This window comes from Brachyistius frenatus, unplaced genomic scaffold, assembly GCF_029030835.1.
Source record: "Brachyistius frenatus isolate BFR_SWC_R1_liver_20210118 unplaced genomic scaffold, ASM2903083v1 Contig_547, whole genome shotgun sequence".
In the NCBI taxonomy this organism is placed as follows: domain Eukaryota; kingdom Metazoa; phylum Chordata; class Actinopteri; family Embiotocidae; genus Brachyistius; species Brachyistius frenatus.
The window spans coordinates 9,334-30,996 of record NW_027211146.1 but is presented as its reverse complement, the minus strand read 5'-3'; the positions used below and the strand labels follow the sequence as shown (position 1 = coordinate 30,996).

Sequence of the window (21,663 nt, the reverse complement as noted above, 5' to 3'; positions counted from 1 at the left end):
AATCTCTTTGATTAGCAAGTATTGCATATGCGTAGTGTGCCCTTCGAAAGCATTTTAGAGTCCAGTAAAACAAAGTTGTTGTTTTTTTCGATACTGTGTTTGGACTTTAAATCAGAAGGTAAGAGTAAAATAAAAACAGTGGTCTTCACATGGACGTGCATTTTACTTTTTCACAAGTGGATGTGTTGTGCTGATTGCCCCCACATTCATGTGTGAACAAGTAAGTAATGGCTGTGCTGATTGCCCCCACATTCATGTGTGAACAAGTAAGTAATGGCTGTCTGACAGATGTAACTTGTTGCCCAGGTGTTTCCTCCTTCTTGGATTGTTCCTTAATAAAAGTGCAGTGGGTGTCCACCTTTCATTTCAGTTATCTTCTTTGTAGCCATCTCTGTAGACTCCGTAAGTCTTTTCTATGTTAATCCCTCATTGGGTTGGTTCCTTCTTATCTGTGTACATACATGTGTAAAAAACAAAGTCACTATGGCCCAAACCCTCAAGTATGTTCTACAAATGTTTATCCTGAAAACAGATTTTAGGTATGCTAAAGACAGGGAGGTCATATTACAGATATCACCTGAAGGCGTCTGCTTTGAAGGACTGATAAAGAATTTCCAAAGAAGATACTAAACATTTTGTTCTGTCAGTAGATTGTAGACTTGATACCTTTGTTGCTTCAAAGGGCAAATAAACATTTGAATTTATCACTTTTATTTCCTTCAACTTGTATATGTTAACCAACTTTTGTACATCTGTGGAATAAAAGCTAAAGCAAGTCTATATAATTGTTTTATTGTGTTTTGATCTCAAGTGAAAATGCTTGAAGTAACCAAAATATCACATTTCACTCTGTGAACATACTTTTGGAGGGCACAATATTGTTTATCATGTCTTAAAACTCATAACACAAAAATATAGTTTTCATCATGCACTGTGAATATATTTTAATATTTTCAATTTCTCCCGAAAGTATGTTGACAGTAGAGTGAACTTGGTGCTGTTGCTACTTTAAGCATTTGAATTTCAGATCAAAACACGAGACAGTAGCTAACATAGAACCTGGCTTTAGATGTTTGACATTTTTTATATTCAAATAGTCTATTTATATAGAAGGGTGCATCAAAAAGTTCCGAGACTGCTCCTGTTGCACACAAACTTGAGGGGAGAGCGCACATCAAAGTTTATACAATTACTGGTGAACTGAAAGAAGTAGCAGGGAGCAAAATCCGGCAAGTATGGGTGATGGAGAGCAACATTTGTGTTGTTGTAGGCAAGAAACGTGTGCGTCTTCAGTGCGCTGTGTGGGTGGGTTTTCATGTTGGAGAACCAATGTCATCGCACCCGAGTTCAGGTCATTTGCACTGAATGTTTTCCCTCAGATGCCTCAAAGCATCACAGTATTACTCTATGTTTATAGTCTGATCCTTGGAGATGAATTCAGGGTTACAATTTCACTAAAAAACTGAAAGAAACACCTAATGCGTGCCTGGTCTGATGTGCCTTTTTTGGTTTTGGACGTTGCGATTCGCTGCTCTGAAACACAAATGTCACCTCGTTTTGGCTTTGTTTCATTGCCGGAGGCTTTCTGAAGTATTTCAAGGGTTTCTGTTGCCGATTTCTTGAGAGAAAATGTTATGTGTGCCCTCTGATCATGTCTACAGAGAAATCGCAGACACACCCCGTCCACTACTCACAAATCCTGTGTAACTCAGGTGCTGGTTTTGTTTAAACAAAAACGACAGAACTTGGAGTACTTATTCACAAATGTTATAACTTCTCTCTGCTCTGTGCACAACACGTGAACTTTTTGATCTGACCTGATTTATATTATCATAGATATTCAAAAGTTATATTTAAAGGATATGATTTATGTGAATGAATATTGTTATTAAAAAGAGCACAAGTTTTTACAAATGGATAGGAACAAAATAGGACCAACCGTCTCCTCAGGATTAGTGTCTGTAATAGGTTATATTTTTAAATAGTTTGTAGCTGCATGGGATTTAGGAATGCTATTCTTCAAACTTGATGTAAAGAGGTGGTCCATGTAAGAACATGAAAGCCTTGAACTCACAAATGTATCACTGATGATAGTAAACTATTATATACATCATATACAATTAGAGCTTTAATTAAACCCCTTTATATATTTCCCCCACTCTCCTAATCATTAAGAATCCCCACATCCCCCATACCCTGTCTAACCCAAGTGGATGATTTACTCCACTTGGGAGTAATGTCATTGTTATTTCCATAAATCTCTGAGCTTCAGAGAATGTTGAGAGTATACTCACACACACACACACACACACACACACACACACACACACACACACACACACACACACACACACACACACACACACACACACACACACACACACACACACACACACACACACACACACACACACACACACACACAGAGGCCCGCCATGTGTTACTCAGGGCAGCAGGAGCTTTTCTATCAGGCCCCATGTCTAAGTGGACATCCTACCCAATACCACGGTTCACCCAACACGCCTGAACCTTCCTTCACTACCACTTCTCATAACCTTTTAACTGAATGGGTTTCTGCTCGCTCTCTTATTTCCACTCACATCTGTGTCAATCCTGTCCCTCTGCTTCACCCTCTCCTCTCTAATGCAGGCTGGTCAATATATCCATACCCCCCTTCTTCTCCCGTTTTCCCTTGCTGCTCAAGACCACCATCTGCCATCTCTGTGGGCCAGGTGGAGTGTCATGAGTGTCCCATCGGCATTCTTTTGTTCTTTTCTCTAGTTTATTCTCTCTTATCCTCTCTTTTCTTATCTTTTAACTCTAATTCTGTTTCTTTTAATTCCTTTTCTTGGCTTTTCTATTTTTTTCCTTTCCTTTCTTTACTCTGTTTTCTTTCTATCATTTCTGATTTGCTTTCTCTCTTTTGCTCTCCTTTCCTTTCCTTATTTTCCTTCCCTTTAAATTCAGATATGAAAACAGTTCCCCTTGAAAATTCGACAGATTGTTTGTCACTTGCTCCTCTGATTTGCTTTGTTGACAACAAACTATAAATAGACTGGTGCAGAACTCAGAAGGTTCTCCAATCTTATAGGATCGTTACTGCCTGTGGCCTATATAAGCTCTAATGAGGTTGGGTTACAGAATATGTTCTTGCTTCTTTCTCCACTTAGAGAGCAGCAGGGAACAGATGTGGTGCTTCATGTCTTTGGTCTGAAGTCTATGTTTGTCCCCAAGGACGGTTGCATGCTTGTCACAGCTGGGTCTGCACTTGTGTTCTCTCAGGTTTTAGTTTGCATTAGTGTGGGAATCATGTTTAGGCTTAACTATGGAGAACACTTGTTTGAATTTGTAAAAAGATGACCAGAGATTGGCACAGAAATCAGGTTACTTCTTGCTAACACGTCATTATGTAGTAATGTTTGTTATAAGCTTTGATGTAATAGTAAATTAGAACTTGTATTATCTACAGGTGTTGGAGACTTTAGTCAGTGTTCAGAGGTCTGGAAAAAATAAAAATACAATAATTATGTTGTTTACATTGGAAGTAATTCAAGTTAGCCAAAGAGCTTAACTGTCTCTGCTGTGGATTTATAATGAATGTTACTAATGACAAGGAAGTGAGACTCTGATTTTCAACAGTTCAGACAGGAGAATGAACCACACTGAGTGTGGTTATGGAATACATATCCGAAACAGTACTTCTCTAAAGGTTGCGCACATAACCACAATAGCATTTATTCTGAACAGAACTGGAAACATTGCATTGCGCTGCGATGAAGCAAATTTTGTCTACACTACTGACTGAAATTGTTTGTTGTTAATAGTTGATTAAACTCAAAGCTTGCTTTCACTTTTTATATAAAACATGTCAACAGCATTTGCAGTGTTTTGTTGAGCCAAAACATTTTTGCTGTGGTAACATTAAACTACAAAAAGTGTCCTTTTTACCACTTTATTATGTTATACATGTAATTCTAAAAACATTAGTGTAAGCAATGGGATATAGAATTCCATGCTCTGAAAAAACAAATTATTGAATTGTGTGCTTAAATAAGTTCTTTGGGTTAGGCGTAGTTAAAACCTTCAAGTTGCTTCTAGACTAAAATACACATTTTGTAAGATGTTTCCCATAACTTTGGGGGTATAGTGAGCATGTTAAGATTTTCAGGAGACTACAGACAAAATAAAATGTGTTTTTTTACAGTATAATGCAGCATAATATTAAATGCATTTGTCAACTTGTAGAATAGAATTGACAGAATACAATGAGTACAGTACTTATCCAATTGAAATGTTATAGCAAAATCCTGCAATGAAGCTGATACTTGATGTGGTTAAAATGCTGTCTGTTAGATTACTTCGTCAGTTAGCCACACAGGTGTACATTTTTAAAAATTTTGACTAAGTATTTGTGTCACTTTTATAGGTTAGGAGTAGCAGCACATCTCCTATATACAACAAAGTTGGCTCTACGAGTATAATGCCAGTTTAATAGTATTTGTTGTCTACAGCTATGGAGGAGCTGGATGGAGATGAAGTCCGAGTGTCTTCCAGGGGACGCATTGCTGAGAGAGACATCGTCCAGGTGCAGTCAATTCTGTTTACCAGCAAAAATCTGCATGGAGTTTAATGTTAAATTTCAAATTGTACCATATACTGTTACGATCAAAATATTCAAACCTCTTAACTTGCAAGACATTCTAGTGATGTGAATTAAATTCAATGACAACAAATTCTGTAATGCATTGTTAAACCATCAAAGAAGTTTAATTTATTTTTAAAACCATAATGTGGAGTTTAGAACAAAATAAAAAAATCTCTACAAAAAGTCCAAAAGAATACATTATTCAATCCTACACTGAATTTTTTGTTGAGCATCCTTTAACCTTTTTGACCTCCAATAACTGTTTCTTGTTGTTTCTGACATGCTTCAGACATCTTTCTGTTAGAGTTTTAAACAGTTCTTCATGTGTTCATTAAAAAAAAACAAAAAGACTTACAGAGGGATTCAAATCTGGGGACTCAATGTCCTCAAGAACATTAAAATTTTGATTGGCATGGATATTTGCTTGGGATTATTGTCTTGCTGGGAAGTCCAGTGATTACCAAGCTTCAGTTTACATGCTGAGGGCATCATATTCAAACTGGCTTGGTGTATCAAAGAATCCATGAACCCAGTCACACCATTAACTTTCCATTTCCTGCAGCTGCAAAATCCCACTATACAGGATCCACCACCATTCTAGACTGTTGAAAAGTTGTTCTTCTTGCTCTTCTTACTTCAGACATTAATCCAAACAGTTCCAGTTCACTTTCATCACTTCATAGAACGCCACAATCCAGGAACTAGAAAGGCTGATCCACAATTTTTTACCTGTGGTTTTTGGTGAAGAACAAAGTGCAGCAAGGCTTTCACATATTATTAATTTGATATATATATAAATAATATAATATACAGAGTATATTGCGTTACACAGCTGTAACTGAATCCTGCCTCACCCTAAGCAATATTTTATGGAGTACACTGAGGCGTGGCAATGAAAAGACGAGAAGAAGGGTATTTGAGAAGAGTAGAGAAGATTATTTGTTGTCAATTCAATAATCCAATATATCCACAAAACAATAACCCATTCTTGAAATAATCTTGCAAATAACACTGTGGAACTTTGTTTTGCTTATGGAGTTCTCTCCCTACTGATTCCTTGTTCTTCTCAAATTAGTTGATACAAATTGTGTTGAGAGTAAAATCCACGTTGAAACTAAGTATACTGCAATGTTCTTAAATGTGAACTTCAATAGCAGCAATTACATTTTTTTAAAGCAGTATTTTTTTGTGCTAAATGCAAATTAATATATTGCAAATGTAATAAGTCAAAGTTCATCTATTGCAATTGTTTTTGAATAATGATTCCATGTCATCATAATCCTATTGTCTTGTGAAATTCAGGCACTGTTTTGACAGCATTTTCTTTAGTTTGTGAAATACCCAATTATAATGAACAACCATTTTTGCTTCCTATACAGTTTGTTCCTTTCAGGGACTACATTGACCGGTCAGGGAACCAGGTCCTGAGCATGGCACGACTGGCTAAGGACGTCCTGGCAGAGATCCCTGACCAGCTGCTGTCTTTTATGAAGAGCCGGGGGATCGATCCCCGGCCCCCGCAGCCCACCACCTCTGACTCCTCCTCATTGTCCACTACCATCGCAACCACCACTTCTACCCCCAAGCAACACAACACTCACACCTAAAAGGAGGCCAGTGAGCGGAGCAGCACGGCAGCCTGTTTGACCATTTGGAGGTGTGTGCCTGTGTGTTTTGTGTACGCGTGTGTGTTCAGGGTTGGTCAATGGAAAACAAATCAGTAAAATGAACCTACAAGAAGATAATATGTTCCTATTAAAAGTGCTGATCAAGAGGGTTCCTATGTGAAACCTGGACTGGAAGAGTAAAAAATAAGACTTTTTAATGTTTCTAGTACTGACTTTTGTCAGCATGTACCACTATACACACTCAGTAGGTACAACACACAACTCTGTAAGGACACACAGACTGCATTTAAATTAAAGGCTTCAAATATTTAGAGCTGTTTCCTCAGTCATCTATTCTAGCATTTCGTACGGCTGAAAAAAACATGGAGTTGTTAAAACAACACAACTTCTCCTGAAGTGAGAAGTGAGTTTTCAGCTACGTCAACTCCATTTTAGTTTCTGTGTCCACTGTCATAACAAATCATGAAGTAACCGCAATTTAATCTACTGTAAAGAAAGATCACAGAGGCAGACGTCCTTTGCTTGTTTGCTTATTCTCAGGACATTTTACAGGCTCGACAGTAACACTACTCTTGTTTTGGTTTTGGTATCTGAAAGTGAGGAGAGACCAGTTCTTTTTTATCGCTTCATGAAAATATAAGGTGTATATTACTGTACACTGAATGAAACTCAAACATGTGTTTGTGTAAAGAGGTGGTGGTTGCTCGACATTTCAAGGTTACTAATCACAAACACAGCAAGTCTTAAAATAATCCCACTTGGATACAGGGGAAGCCACATACAAGCACCTCCTAAAAGCAGGAAAGATATAAGACCGTGAAAGCGTCTTGGGATGTAGAACAGACTATAATATATCCACTCCAGCACCTCCTCTTTCTCCCGCCACTGTACAATGTAACCATACGAAGGTGCAGATTATTTCAGCTGTGGTTTGCCTGGCTGAACATATATATATATCTGTGTGCTCTGCTGTCCACACTCTTCCTCTAAATTGTAAATTTCTCAGATCGGCCTATCATTTGGGATGAATAATGCATGAGGTGCATGCCTCTTGATCTCAAGCTGTCTGGAGCATGTACCTGTTTAAAATGAATAGGGTTGGTCAGTCCCCATTTCACAGGCCAGAATACTTCATATGTAGCAAAGAATGTGTGACAGGGTCTTGGGTCGCCTTTACTTTTCTACACAAGTCCAAGAAGGAATAGACCAAGATAAAGAGTGAAAAGAAAGGTGAGGTTTGGCACGTAGTGCTGTCAGTCAGAGTGATGGACATGTATGCACACTTTTTCCTCATTTAAGCATGACTCTTTTTTACACTTGTCCTTTTTCACTGATTTGTTCTGCCCTTGTTGTGTTTTGCTGCTTAAGAAAAATGCATAAATGGATAAAACAAAAGCAAATACAAAACATGTTCATCAATTTGACAACACATCGCATAGAATATTGAGAAAAAAAACATGAGAAAATACAAACACAAAGTTGCACACAGCACAACAGAAATGACAACCAAAAATGAGCCATCTGTATAAAAAAAACTGTATCTGAACATTTTGATAGTCTGATTCAAATATAATCCACAATTCAACAGTTAATAGATAATATCTTGAATAAGATCTAAGACTAAAAACATTGGTATTGTTAGTACTTTCTGTTTTCTGTTGTAAACTGACTGTTTACTTCAGTAAACTATTGTGGATTTGTAACTCGTAACTGCAGAAAAGCTTTTACTTTTGTTTTGTCTATTTGCACTTATTCATATTTTTATGTTGCTGGGACACTTTAGTGTTACTATACTGTAACAGTTTGTGCTTTCTTTCTCTGGTGTACAGTACACTCCAAAAACACAGATACTGTGCAGTTTGGACAAACCTTTTTGTTTATGATCTTTGATACAGGTTCTCAGCAAACAATTTAAGATGACAGTTCAACCTGACAGCATCACAAAAACAGAATAGGGGAGGTCAGTAAAACTAATAATAAAAACAACGAATAAATGAAAGAATCGGGATTTGTCTACGTTGTTGTGTATCTTTCACATTGTATCAGGAAGGAAATGGATATGTGGCCTTAATTCTGTCATAATCCTACAAGTATGTGCAAGGGATAACTCTATTTTTATAAGACAACACAGGAAATCTATGAGCAACCCGTTCTCCTCCCAGAACGTCAAAAAGTGCGTTTTGTCAAAGCCCACTAGCATCTCAGAGACCTACGCAGGGTGCACCTCCAACCCATATGTGTCGTTTCTACCCCTCCCCTCCACCCCCCACAAGAGAGTTTCCTAAACTCTTGGTTGGAAACGGGATGTGAACAAAAGCCTCCTGCACACAAGTCTTCTGATGTATTGAACAGTCCACCAAACCGTTTCCTTTTAACAAGCAGAAACTCACATTATATAGACATTATCTGAACCGTGTCACTTCTCTGGTACACACTTTTCTTTTATGTGAATGCCAGATGTTCCTTAAATTCAAAACATAACTGTGGATTGTAATAAGCTGCTTGCAGAAAAGACCCATGGAGTTGTTGTTTGAGAGAGGACAGTCACCCTCAGATATTTGCATTAGGTAGGCTACCTCAGGTCGAGGCACCATAACAACGCACACCAAAACTACTTGGAAAGATTTAAGACAAGATCTTGGTTTGGGTTAAAATAAGCATATTACATGCACAACATTGTACATCACATAAATTACGTTAGATTACGTAAATTCAATATGTTAAATACATAAGCTAATTTAATGTTTACCTCAATGCTTATAGACTCAAACATCGGTCTCCTGTGTTTGACCCATCCAACTGTCCCCCAACTTTCCCCATACATGGACTTTGTCACTGCTTCTGCTATTCAAAACGTGCCAAAGGGCACCTTGTGAATAGCTCTCAGACACCGTTGGCTTTGGCAAAGTGAAATTATTTGACACCCTGGGAAAGAGAGCAGGCTGGGTTTTTTGCATGCTTATTTGGGTGATATACTGCCAACGATTGTACTATCTGTGTTCTTATTCATATTTCAAAATAACTTCAGAGAACATTCCTACTTTGTGTGTGTTGACTTGTGTGCTGTGCAGGAATATTCTCTCTATTTCTGCTGTTGGTGTGTTCAGTATACCCGAAAGAACTGCCAGAGTAATAATCCAAAACAAAAGGGAGATACATGAATAGTAGGGTAGATTTGTATCACAGTGTTTAAGACATGCATGCGTGTGTGTGTTATGATCAAGCACACCAACCCAAAGTCACTTAACTTATTGGATATTTTTGTATGGAGCATGCTGAGCTTTATAGTGTGTACAGTATGAGTGAATCACTGACCAATGACACTGCTCATAACCTCTCCCAGTCTGTTCTGTACAAGCTACATGTAGGTCAGAGGAAAATGCGTTTAAGTGATGTGCAATTTTGTGAACAGTCTTCCTTCCACTTTGGCCCTCTCAAATACTCTAAACGTGTCTGTTGTTTTTTTCTCCATTTGTGTTGGTCAGAATTTATACATACGTTTGTCACTGTTTTCTAGCTTTTGCTTGGAAACCAAATAAAGATATTATTTAAAGCCCCAATGGAGTCTGTGTCAGCAATGTAGTCTATGATTTGGCAGTAATTGCTAGGTTACTAGTACAACAACGATTAGGGGTTGTTTTTATTTAGCTGTAAGGAAAGTGGTCTCACTTTTTGGGGGAGAGTAGATGATTATATTTTCAGATTTATATTTTAGCTTCTCATGGATGTGCATGTAGAAATAAAAGATCTGGCGGTTGGATTGAAAGAAAGGGAGAATCACATTGTTTCGGATGTAACTAGAAAATGCAAATTCTATATATATTCATATTGTTAGCTATTGTGAAATTGTTTACAAATGTGTTTATTTTCTAAAGGTTAATGCTCATGAGTCATCATCACTGTAAATGTCCCAGCGATAGCCAAACAGCTAATTTGCAACTTTTGTCCCATGGCCCGATTTTTTTTTTTTTTTAAATTAGCAATTAAAATTAAAATAATCCGTTTTTCTTTCTAAGTTGTGGTGTGTATGTGTGAGTAGGAGAGGGGGTCCCAAAAATATCAATAAAAAATTTGTATGAGTATGTCAAACGTTATAGCCTACTGTTATTTTGCACGAGTATGGTGAAGTTACATGACAATATCCCTGTAGTTATTTATTCTATTGAGCATTCCGCATGTTATATGTTTTAATGTGCTATTTCCTACTGTTAAAACATCACAATGTGGAGTTCACTTGTAATAGAATATATTTTAAATTCACTGTCTAAACCCTTGTGTGCCATGCTCTTTAAATATTGGTTTGATCACGGAGTGAATAATGTCTCTTGTGACAAGGAAAATGTCCTGTTTTCTTATAGTACACTGCCACTCAGTGGAAGGAGAGTGTAAAAACAGAATGCCAGACAGGAAATGGTGATTTCTCAAGTTAAGAAAAACTGTAGCTTTACATTGCAGTTTACAGTTAAACCAGTATCAGGAGAACAGGGTTTTTTTTTTTTGTTTTTTTTTACCAACGTATCCATAAAGCTCCTCACCCTGGTAATGATGAACCCCCACTTGGATCCACTTCTACAAAATCCACTCCGCAGTTTCACTGTAAAATGCTATTGCTGCCTTCAGGTACTCCTCCTGGCTCCTTCCTATACAGGCATACTATAAACATTCTTTAAAGTAAAAAAAAAATAAGTACTCCATACTAAAAATTGCTAAGTGACAAAAAGAGGCATGCTTTTGGACATTTTTTTTTTTTTTGATGGTAATAGTAAGTTATCTGTAGGTAAAGTTAGAACCCGATTTGGTATTTAGTTAGTTCACTAATGTGTAACCATAATAGTGTGAGAAAAAAAAAATCGAGTCAGACAGACAGACAGATAGATAGATAGATAGATAGATAGATAGATAGATAGATACTAGATAGATAGATAGATAGATAGATAGATAGATAGATAGATAGATAGATAGATAAGATAGATTAGATAGATAGATTAGATAATAGATAATAGATAGATAGATTAGATAATAGATAGATTAGATAATAGATAGATAGATAGATAGATAGATAGATAGATAGATAGATAGATAGATAGATAGATAGATTAGATAATAGATAGATAGATAGATTAGATAATAGATAGATAGATTAGATAATAGATAATAGATAGATAGATAGATAGATAGATAGATAGATAGATAGATAGATAGATAGATAGATAGATTAGATAATAGATAGATAGATAGATAGATAGATAGATAGATAGATAGATAGATAGATAGATAGATAGATAGATAGATAGATTAGATAATAGATAGATAGATAGATAGATAGATAGATAGATAGATAGATAGATAGATAGATAGATAGATAGATAGATAGATAGATAGACAGATAAACAAATTCCAACGCTGGTCTTGAAAGCAACACTTGGCCTGCTGGAAACCGTGTAGTGGCTCCGTGGATTCTCTCTCTTAACTAGGGCGGGCCTTTTCCGTGTCGCTGCTACAGGGATACCAAGATGGAAATCCAGGGGCTTTCTGATGCCCAAAACATTCATTCTCAACATGGCGTCCTACACAGATCCCCCCCGTCTCCGCTTCGATCCGCGATGGGGTCGCGATCTAATTTTATTCCCACTCAAAACGAACTATTGGAGCAGCCCGAGCCACAGAGTGACGACGACAACAACAACAACAACAACAACAGGCCGAGGACGTCTCCGTTTCGCCTGCTGGCGGAAAATGGCAGCGAGGTCGCTCGTTCGCCGGTCGGCAAACCGCAAACGACCCTCAAAACCAGCCCGCCGGTTCCCAGACCGACTGCCGGACTCCATAACGCGAACGCGGAGAAAGAACACGAGCTGAACGCGCTGCTCGGTACGCACGAGTTCGTCCGGACGGGCTGGAGGTACGGCGCGGAGAGCGGGGACGCCGTCACGCAAATGGCGCTGCCTCTGTTTGAAGGGGAAGAGGAACCGATGCGGCAGCTAACGTTGCCGTTTCCAGTTTTACGGCAACTGCGTCAGGACGGCGCCTCCAAGCAGCCTCCAGCAGCCAGCTACAGCGCTGGCGCCGCGGCGGGGTGCGTAAACACGGCGGACAGGGTGGACAGAACCACCCAGGAACTGTATGTCGTCTTCAACGTCGTTCAGGAGGATGGCGACGGCGAGGCGAGCGGGCGCCGACCGGACGCGTCGCCCGAGGACGGCGATCAAATGAAAGGTAAAGCGGCGGGGCGCTCCGGAGCGAGTCACGGTGACCCCATGGAGACCGGACAGAGCGACGCCGACGACGGCTTGAACCGCGTCGATGCTCCAGCGTTGAAAAAGACGGAGCACGTTTTCAATTTACTGACCGATAGCTCCGCCGCGGCGAGCGCGAAACAGACCGCGTTTCACCGCACTGTGGAAGACGTTGTTTTGACAAACAAATATGGCGATAAGATTTGTGGCCAGATCTGTACCGAAAACCACGACGGCAAACCGGTCAGGGAGCTCTCGTCGCAGTCCCACGTTGACGAGAGCGGCGGCGGCGCCTTGATTTCAGCGACGACGGGCGTCGTGGAAGCCATGGACACGTCGGTGTTTATTTCGGACTCCGCGGAGCTACGCGACGGGGCGAACCCGGCCGCCGCCGCCGCCTCCGCGAGTCCGCCTGCGAGCGAAACCTTTTCCGGAACCATCACGATAAACAACCAAAGCATTATAGTGACCATAGAAAACGGGATACTGACTCTTGCCGCCCCGCCAGAGGGATACGTACACAAAGAGGATGACATGGTCAGCTTGAAGGAGCACCTGGGCATGAAAGATCACGAGGATATTGTTCTCCTCAACTACGACAGCGGTACCAAATCCATCGGGAAGATCAGCACGCTGGCGGTAGCCAGCTCCAGTCAGCAGGACGAGCCCAAACCTGGATTGTCCGTCAGTGACTCCGAGCTGGCTCTGGTGGACGACTGCTTGTTATCCGAGCAGGGCACGTCGCTGGACTCCTGTCCCATTGTAAAGCAGGAGGCAGGGGTGCTTTGCGCCGTGACGGAGGCCGATCTGGTCGCTCCGTGCCCCAAAGCCGCTGTGGCCGACTGCGGCGGCGGCGGCGAAGACGTCCAGGCTGTACCGTTGATCAGGTCCAAGAAAGAGCTCGTGTCCACCTTCGGCTGCCCAGAACCGGACTGCCCCTGCACGTTTGACACGCGTCAGAAACTCAAGGTTCACCTCCTGAACCACGCAGAGGACCCGCGCCCGTATCAGTGCACCGTAGAGGGCTGCGGCTGGGCTTTTGCCACTTCATACAAGCTGAAGCGACATCTGCAGTCTCACGACAAGCAGCGGCCGCACGGCTGCCAGTTTGAAGGCTGCGGGCGGCGTTTCACCACCGTCTACAACCTCAAGGCTCACGTCAAAGTCCACGAGCAGGACAATGCCTTCATCTGCGAGATCTGCAGCGAGAGGTTTCGCAGTGCGAATCGACTCACCAATCACCAAAGGGTCCACTTCGAGCCACAGAGGCCCCACAAGTGCGAATTCCCAGGTAACAAAGCGTTTGGAGATTCTGTTATGGTACCGTTATTTAACATATTTCTGCCTTTTTCCTGTACACGTTTGACCTTACCTGGTAGTCGACGATTGCATTTTCATATAAGCAAATTACTCTCAAAGTTCGGCCTCCTTTACAGCTGCAAAAAGCCCTTCTCGGAGCCGAGAGGTGAACCCGGTAAACCGCAACACATCAGTCGTATTTGTCTACTCGAAACTTTTGTCTCATGTTTTTTTTTTTTTCTTCTTCTACATGTCTCTCTCCCCTCCCTCCTGTCCCCGTGCAGGCTGTGAGAAAACCTTCATCACCTTCAGTGCCCTCTTCTCCCACAATCGTACTCACTTTCGAGAGACGGGCCACTTCACATGCACCTACCCAGGCTGCGACAAGACGTATGACAAGGCCTGCCGCCTCAAAATCCACATGAGAAGTCACACGGGTAAGATGACGGTCGACCCGAGCGTCGGTAGCACCGGCGCACGGCGCCGACCGACGGCGAAGAAGGGGGCGCCCCGGTGCTGCTCAACGGGGCCAAAAGGCCGACGAACGGCGGCTCTAATTAAACCCGGCCGCTCTCTGTCTGGCTGCAATCGTCGCGTTCAGGCCCGAGAGACGTTTCAGGGTGTGCTCTCGAAAGAAAACGTTATTCCTCAGTCGCGTGACGCTGCGAACGTGTTGCGCGCCGTTTACTCTTTCCAGACGAGCGCAGCCGTCGCTTCTCAACGTCCGCAGCAGACAGGTGTGTCTTTTTCGGCTCCCGTCGCCGCTGTCGCGAAACCGTCCGCTGCCATTCAGCCTGGCGCCGTGTTTCCAACCGGCTCCTTTTCACTCTTGCGCTTCGCACGCAGCGTTTCCTTTCCTGGAAAGGCTTTTTTTTTTTTTTTTTAGGAAAATCAGTAAATTGCGGCATCGGCTGATAGTCGGCGCACGGGGCTTTACAGGGGACATTTTATAAAATGAGATGAGAAACGGAACCGTCGGCGTCCAGCACAGATAAAACGACGAGAAACCCGACGCAGCAGCGGAATACAATAAGATAAATAGGAGGGTAACAATCTGTCTGCATTGTGAAGAACGTGAAAGAAAGAAATGGGGAACTGAGCTCAAATTCGAGCAGGTTCCCGACTCGTGTGTCTTGATCGCGCAGGTCCTGTGTACTGGGAAATAAACCTTCTGAACTCCCGTTTCCAGGTGAAAGGCCATTCGTCTGTGACTCGGAGGGCTGCGGCTGGTCCTTCACCAGCATGTCAAAGCTGCTCCGACACAAGAGGTAAGTAAGCGCTCGTCAACACGTTCTGGTATAAAAATCACGCAAAATAGCGAAGCTGTTCTGACTTCACACATCGGACCCCACCGTAAGTACTTTTTTGTTGTTGCGTGTGACGGACCAGCAAACCAGCTTAGTTTTAGTTTAGGGATACGGTCTTGCCGTTTGAATCCTTGTAAACATCGCCCCGCTGCTGCGGTTCTGTTTCACCGGCGAAACGCGTCGCCCGCCTCGACTCCGCGGGCTCCCGCTCCGGTTGCCTTTTTAAGCGTGTTTCAGTTTCGACGCGCCAGAATCAGAACGGCCGAAGTGCCGTTTTGTGGTCTTTCCGACGTGCTGATTCACGAGTTTGTTTCCGTGTGCTTGCCAGGAAACACGACGACGACCGCCGCTTCGTCTGCACCGAGGAGGGTTGCGGCAAGTCCTTCACGCGGGCTGAGCACCTCAAGGGTCACAGCATCACCCATCTGGGCACCAAGCCCTTCCAGTGCCACGCAGAAGGTACGCACACACCAGAAATAGTTTCTAACAGCAAATTATGACGGCAGTAAAAGTTTCCTCTTGGCAGCTTCTCTACTGTTTTTACTATTTTTAAAAAAAAAACACACATTTTTTGATCAATTAACTTCCTTTCAGTCTGAAGTTTAAATCGTTGCTGCAACACGTACTTCAGTCCGGTGCTTTATTGATACCGACATCAGACGCTCAGTAACCTTTCTCGAAGCGGACAATCCCCCCCCGCGTGACGTTTGCCTCTCGAATATTCCTCAGGCTGCAATGCGAAGTTCTCGGCGCGCAGCAGCCTCTACATCCACTCCAAGAAGCACAAGCAGGACGCCAGCACCCTGAGGACCCGCTGTCCCGTGGCCAACTGCTCCAAGCATTTCTCCTCCCGCAGCAGCCTTAAGAGCCACATGCTCAAACACCACCACCTCAGTCCCGGTGAGTACAGGATTTCATTTCACCGGCTGCGCCGAATGTTATTGCCGGGCTCTTAAGAGATCCCGGTGCCGCTTTTCACGTCACGAAACGGACGGAGGCCAGTTCATGTACGACCCACTTTGTTTCCGGGCGGTTTGACACGCGGGTAAGGAAAGAGCAGCGTCTCTGAAACGGGACATTCCAACCGAACTACACGTTTTAATTCACGCGTTTTCTGCGGCTGTCGGTTTAGTTAGGGAAGGAACGGGATTTTATATCGGTCTCCTGTACGCTCGCTGTCACGTACACACAGCCACGTTGATGAGAGCACTTCTTCTTTTTTTGGGGGGGGGGGGGGGGGTTCTCTCTTCAGTCGGGATGTGATGTGGAATCGTAATGACACTGAACGAAGGCGCAGTTTCTGATTTCTGATAAACGTGATTATTCTCATGTTTAGAATGGTGGATGAAAATGGTTTTTTTTTTTGTATATAGCCATTTTAGAAAACCATTTATTGACCTGCATCTGTCGCTGGGAATTTAGTTTTACCGTCCTTTCCTCTTCTCCTTCCCAGATGTTCTTAGCCAGATGGAGACGACACCCACCTTGACCCCCAGCAGCGAGCTTATCAGCCCCACCCCAACAACGGTTGCGGGACCCGGCATTGCCGGGGGCGACCAGCTCACCAACCTGGACCTCAGTTCTCTGTTTTCTGGTGTGCCCGGAAGCACTGCGCCCACCGCTGGCATCGGCGTGGGAATTCCCCTGGGCGGGGTCAGCTCGAACAGCACCTTCACAATGGACCTCTCCCTGGTCAGCTCAGGCATCCTCACCATTGACCCCTCGTCGGCGGGCACCGCACTCGGTACCGGCGCCGCGTTGGCCAAGGCCGTAGACCCCCTCATCCTGGCAGCCAGCGCTGACATGGGCCCCCACCACGGCCTGGAGGGAACGGTGGGTGACGTCTTGCCCCCGCAGGGCACCCTCAACCTGGACGATGTGCAGACGGTCACCCCAGAGGCCCTGGGGACACTCGCAGCGCTCACCATGCAGGGTGTCGGCGCCTCTGCGGACGCCACTCTGCATCACCCGCTCGGCCCCTCCGGCGCCCTGAGCGCGGAGTCCGCAGCCTCCCTGGCCGCGGCTCCCGACGCCGGGCTGCTGGCCTCGCCCTCCAAGATAGTGGAGGCGGGTGGCCGGGGAGCTGCGGGGCCTCTGCTCGGCTGCGTGGAGGTGCTGGGACCTCAAGAGGGCGGCAAGGTGCTCACGCAGTTCATTTTCCCCGGTCACAGCAGCAGCTTCAGCCCACAGAAAGACCCGGAACTCAACGCTATGTCGCCCAGCAGCTTCCTGGTGAGCAGCCACGCAGTCACTGGCTTTCTTTTAGTTCGAGTCGAAATACTTACCAGCTCTGCAAGAAATGCGCGGCTCTGCATTTGGTAGTTGAGAGCCGTCGTGCATTCCGAGTGCCAGAGCTGAAACGACGAGTCCATTTAGTGAACAGACAATTTAACAGCAACTATTTACGGAACTTTGCTCCTAATCAATATTCAAACTTTTTGATGTAATGACATAGCATTTACGCAGCCAAATACCACCCAAACCCAATACGGAGCTCTTAAGACATGCAGCCTGTTCCTTTAATGCGACAGCAATTTCACACGTCGGTCTCCCGTCTTGATGTGGACCCCGCTTACTTTTCCGTAAAAGACAGTCTGAATAGTACGCTGTTAGATTCATATAAACACCGCGACAAGTATAAGCCAAAACATGCAGAGAGAGCATGCCTTGGACTGCCATCTAAGCATAGCCGTTATACATTTAATATTTCAATCTTGAACTCGAATGGAGAAAATCCTTTTTGATAAACTGAACCGATGCAAAAGAGCCAACTTTGAAGCACTTGAGGGGATTTTCCTCCAGAGGATTCTGTTTCAGAAGATCTTCTTCACAATAATCTGATCCACAGACTCTCCCATTTATCTCTAATGTTCATTCATACCAACCGTGTGGATGAATAAATGAACATCCAGCATATTTGCAGGAATTGAGGGAAAAAAATCGCAACTCTAAGGGATTTTAAGATGTTGTTAGTGACGCATCCAGAGAGAGAACGCCTTCTTAAATTAGAACCTTTTTTTTGTTGTTGTTATTGTTGTTTTTTTTAATCCCTACGCTTTCTCTCCTACTCGCTTTCACACACTTGGTGGTAAAATATCGCAGCAGCGCACGGTTGTCGGACGGTTGTTCGGACAAAAGAAGAAATGTCACTTTTTTTGTGTGTGTGTGTGTGTGTGTGCAAAATTATGATTATGCGTTTTTTTGTTGTTGTTGTCGTTATTCGCTGACATTTTATAGGCCAAACAATCAAGTTAATTGAGAAAATAGTCAGGAGATTAGTCGATAACGAACGCAGCCCAGCCCTGACGTGCGCCCGTTTTGTTTCTCAGGAGAGCGGCGGCTCAGCTCGGACTGATTACAGAGCCATTCAGCTGGCCAAGAAGAAAAAGCAAAAAGGCCCCTCAGCTGCCCCTGGTAAACACATTCACCAGCGCGAACTCTCCGCCTTCAGAGGACATATTTGACCTCGTCGTACAACAATGAGCGATGATTTTTTTTTTTTTAAAAACCCTCTCTTTTTTCTTTTCTTTTTTCTTTTCTTTTAACCAAATCCTGGGACTTCCAGGCTTGATCCAGAGAAAAACGAAAGGAGCGAAGGCCGCCACATGTCCGGCGCCGCCGGCTCCTTCCGGTGCTCGTTACGGAGAAGGAGCTTCTGCTGCTGCCAACGGGGGCCTGACTCTGCGTGACCCCGTCACCGGGGCCCAGTACGTCCAGATTCAGCTGCTGCAGGTGAGAACCTCGAGGCGTCTCTTGCAGCTTTGGCTTACAATGCCGGCAGACTTAAATTTGATCCGGTCCAGAGCGCACAGGTGAGTTATCTCTCCCCCCCCCCCCAAGTCATAAATGCAGCCAAAATGACTTGCGGTTTTCAGAGAACTCGTCGCTTCCCCTGTAACGTAAAGCCCCTCTGAAGAACGTATCTTTTGTATTTTGATTCGATTTCTTTTTTTTTTTCTTCCCCCCCCCCCCCCCTCCCACGAGGACATTTTTGTTGTTGTTTTTCTTTCCTTCTGTGTTTCATCAGCTCGGTGTGAAATTCTGCTTTTGTGTGAAAGTGGAGGAAGCGGAACATGTTTCGCAACATGTTCGATTGCTATTTGGAAACCAAGACAACGAGGCCGATGAACTGAAGGCGTCACGAGCACAGACTGTAGATGAGGAGGGGACGTGTGGGACGGCTCCCCCGAAAAGGGGTTCTCGAAACATTTCGAACGTCGCCCCGCCGACCGGTTGCGGTAGAACTCGCGAGCCCTGCTCCGTCCGTGGGAGTAGATTTCTGTTATATCAAAGTAAGCTGCAGTTTGATGTCGTGAAAAGGGAGCGAGACATCGCGATCGACAGCTCGGGCGTATTGGGGCCGGACTCGAACCTCTGCCGTCAGACTCCGGTTCCAAATGACACCGCGAAGGCAAAAAAATATCCGCACACCCACGTGCGCAATATTTTGGCCTCAGTTTTGGACAGCGGGAGGAAGTGGAGCCGTGTCCCGTCTTTTTAATGTCCATGTTTTTTTTATTGTGCACCAGATCTCCTCTCATTTTTAAAGTTTAAACTCCCCCATCAAGAACGACGAGTTCAGACGCAGGGGACACGTCCGCGGGGACGCCTCGTTCCATATTGTGGAGCATTTTCCGGTGTGCGTTCAGTGGCAGCGTAAAGTGTGGCTGTCGTTGAAAGACGTGCTGATCAGAGTGCGTGTACACCCTGCAGGACGATCCAACCAGTGATGGAGACCTGGCCTTCCAGCTGAGCTCGCAGCCCTCTAGTTCCCACTCTCAGCTCACTGTCGACCTGCCTGTCAACATTTTACAGGTGAGAGAAGGTCTTTTTTCTTTTTTTTTTCTATTTCCCCTTCAGTTGTTTGTTCTGGTATTTCCATTTTCTGTTGTTTTTTTTTTTAAACTATACATTGCCTTGCTGTTGAAAATGTCCAGTCCAAAAATGTTAGTTCATTTTTTTTTTGTCCCCCCCCCCCGATCACATTAAAAGTTCAGCTTCAATTTGAGTCGGTTGACATCAGTGTTGACAGAATTGTGCAAGAGATATATTCTGTTTAGGTTAAAAAAATGATCAAAATCTTTAGATTTAAAAAAAAAATACATATATTTATCGGGCATCTATGTTGTTTCAACTAGATTGTGTTCAAAAGAGCTCGCGTATGTGCACCTGATTGCGAGTTGCCATCCAGATTGAAGTGGAATTAATATGAGTAAATAGGTGGAGACGATAATGAGGTTTAGAAAAAGCAAAAATCAGTCCGAGATTTTAAAGGTAGCTGCTTTTCCAAAAATTATAGTAAAACATTAAAAAAAATTTTTAAAAAAAAGCAGGCGCTCATTGGAAAAACTACAAAGTGTTTAATGGAGCTGGTGGACGGAGGAGCAAAAGTCTGGATGAGCAGAACGCTGATGCTCTCCAGGACAGAACGGGTTTAATGTGAACAATCAGAACCGCGCTTCAGCTTTGATATTATGAAAGAACTGAGCCGGGACGTTTTTTTTTTTTTTTTTTTTTCCCCCCTCACAGGAACCGTCGGTGATGACGGAGGACGGCAACGGCTCCGACAACTCCCAGTTCACCGGAAGCACAATCAACCTCCAGGACTTGGAGTGAAGCGCCCCCCCCCCACCACCACCACACACACACACACACACACACACACACACACACACACACGCGCACACACACACAGAGAGAGAGCCGCGGGGGAATCCGAGATCTGCTGCGATCAACGGCCCCCAACCTCCTCGTCACTTGTCCACAGTTTACGTCGACAGACGCCACCCCGGGATGGTCGATATCATCGCGGGCGGGGGGGGGGGGCGTCGCCGTCTCCCAGAACACTTTGAGCGCCTTTTCTTTCTTTTTTTTTTTGTGTGTGTGTGTGTACACGTGCTTCTTCATGTCGTTTTGGCGGCGGAGGGTGGACACGGTTCCACAGATAATGCACCTTGAGAGGAGGAGAGGGAGAAGGATTTTCTTTTGTCCGCGAGAATGATCGCGTTTTTGTACCAAAATGGAAGCCGAGAGCGCCGTTATCACGTCGGGAGATGTCGGAGGCCCCTTCGATCTCCTCCCGTGTCCCGGTGGGCGTTAACAGTAATGGTGTCTATTCCACAGTGCCACATTGCCACTCGTGCGCGCACACACACACACACACACACACACACACACACCCGGTGCGCTGCGTCTATGCTCCAGTTGCCTTACGGACGCCTCACCCTGTGCGCCCCCCCCTCCCCCTCTCTCTTTACCCCCCCTCTTTACCTTCGCCCCAAGCAGGTTATCTGCTTTAATTGTTCTCATTTTGACTTGTATTTTGTTAGATTTATTTTTCTATGGCAGCGGGTAAACCCATGTTGAAAACATGCCCGTTCAATATGTTTGTATACAGTTTGACCTGATAAGTTCATCAGTTTATTTATTGTTTAGTTGCAGGTTTACAGAATGGCAGAGCCAAACAACCGAATTAAAGAATCAAAGCACAATCAGCGGAGAGCGTGTGGAGAGGCCTTCATTTGCGTTTGTTTACCAGATTTAAAAAA

General features: G+C 44.0%; 2 protein-coding genes across 2 annotated transcripts in view; both read left to right on the top strand.

Moving 5' to 3' along the window:
* The window catches only part of LOC138614676 (copine-9-like), a 34,507-nt gene extending 24,152 nt beyond the window's left edge, over positions 1–10,355 (top strand). The window contains exons 6-7 of the mRNA XM_069688236.1: positions 4,512–4,585; positions 6,025–10,355. Of these exons, the coding sequence (XP_069544337.1) occupies positions 4,512–4,585; positions 6,025–6,252 (302 nt within the window). The 3' untranslated portion in view covers positions 6,253–10,355. The remainder of the gene's footprint in view (positions 1–4,511; positions 4,586–6,024) is intronic.
* Positions 10,356–11,743: 1,388 nt separating this feature from the next.
* On the top strand, positions 11,744–20,935 carry LOC138614675 (zinc finger protein ZXDC). The gene is made up of 10 exons (XM_069688235.1): positions 11,744–13,800; positions 14,093–14,245; positions 14,998–15,076; positions 15,444–15,574; positions 15,845–16,015; positions 16,569–17,347; positions 18,445–18,529; positions 18,681–18,847; positions 19,829–19,930; positions 20,645–20,935. The coding sequence occupies exons 1-10, from the start codon at positions 11,787–11,789 to the stop codon at positions 20,729–20,731; spliced, it is 3,768 nt and encodes a 1,255-aa protein (XP_069544336.1). The 5' UTR covers positions 11,744–11,786; the 3' UTR covers positions 20,732–20,935.
* The last annotated feature ends 728 nt before the right edge of the window (positions 20,936–21,663 follow it).

What these genes read in the sequence shown, in the direction of transcription:
- LOC138614675 (XM_069688235.1), top strand. Translation starts at nt 11,787, where the DNA reads ATGGAAATCCAGGGGCTTTCTGATGCCCAAAACATTCATTCTCAACAT. An exon ending in CTTCCAGTGCCACGCAGAAG is followed by an intron (nt 15,575 to 15,844) that starts GTACGCACACAC and finishes AATATTCCTCAG; the next exon opens with GCTGCAATGCGAAGTTCTCG. An exon ending in TGCCTGTCAACATTTTACAG is followed by an intron (nt 19,931 to 20,644) that starts GTGAGAGAAGGT and finishes CCCCCCTCACAG; the next exon opens with GAACCGTCGGTGATGACGGA.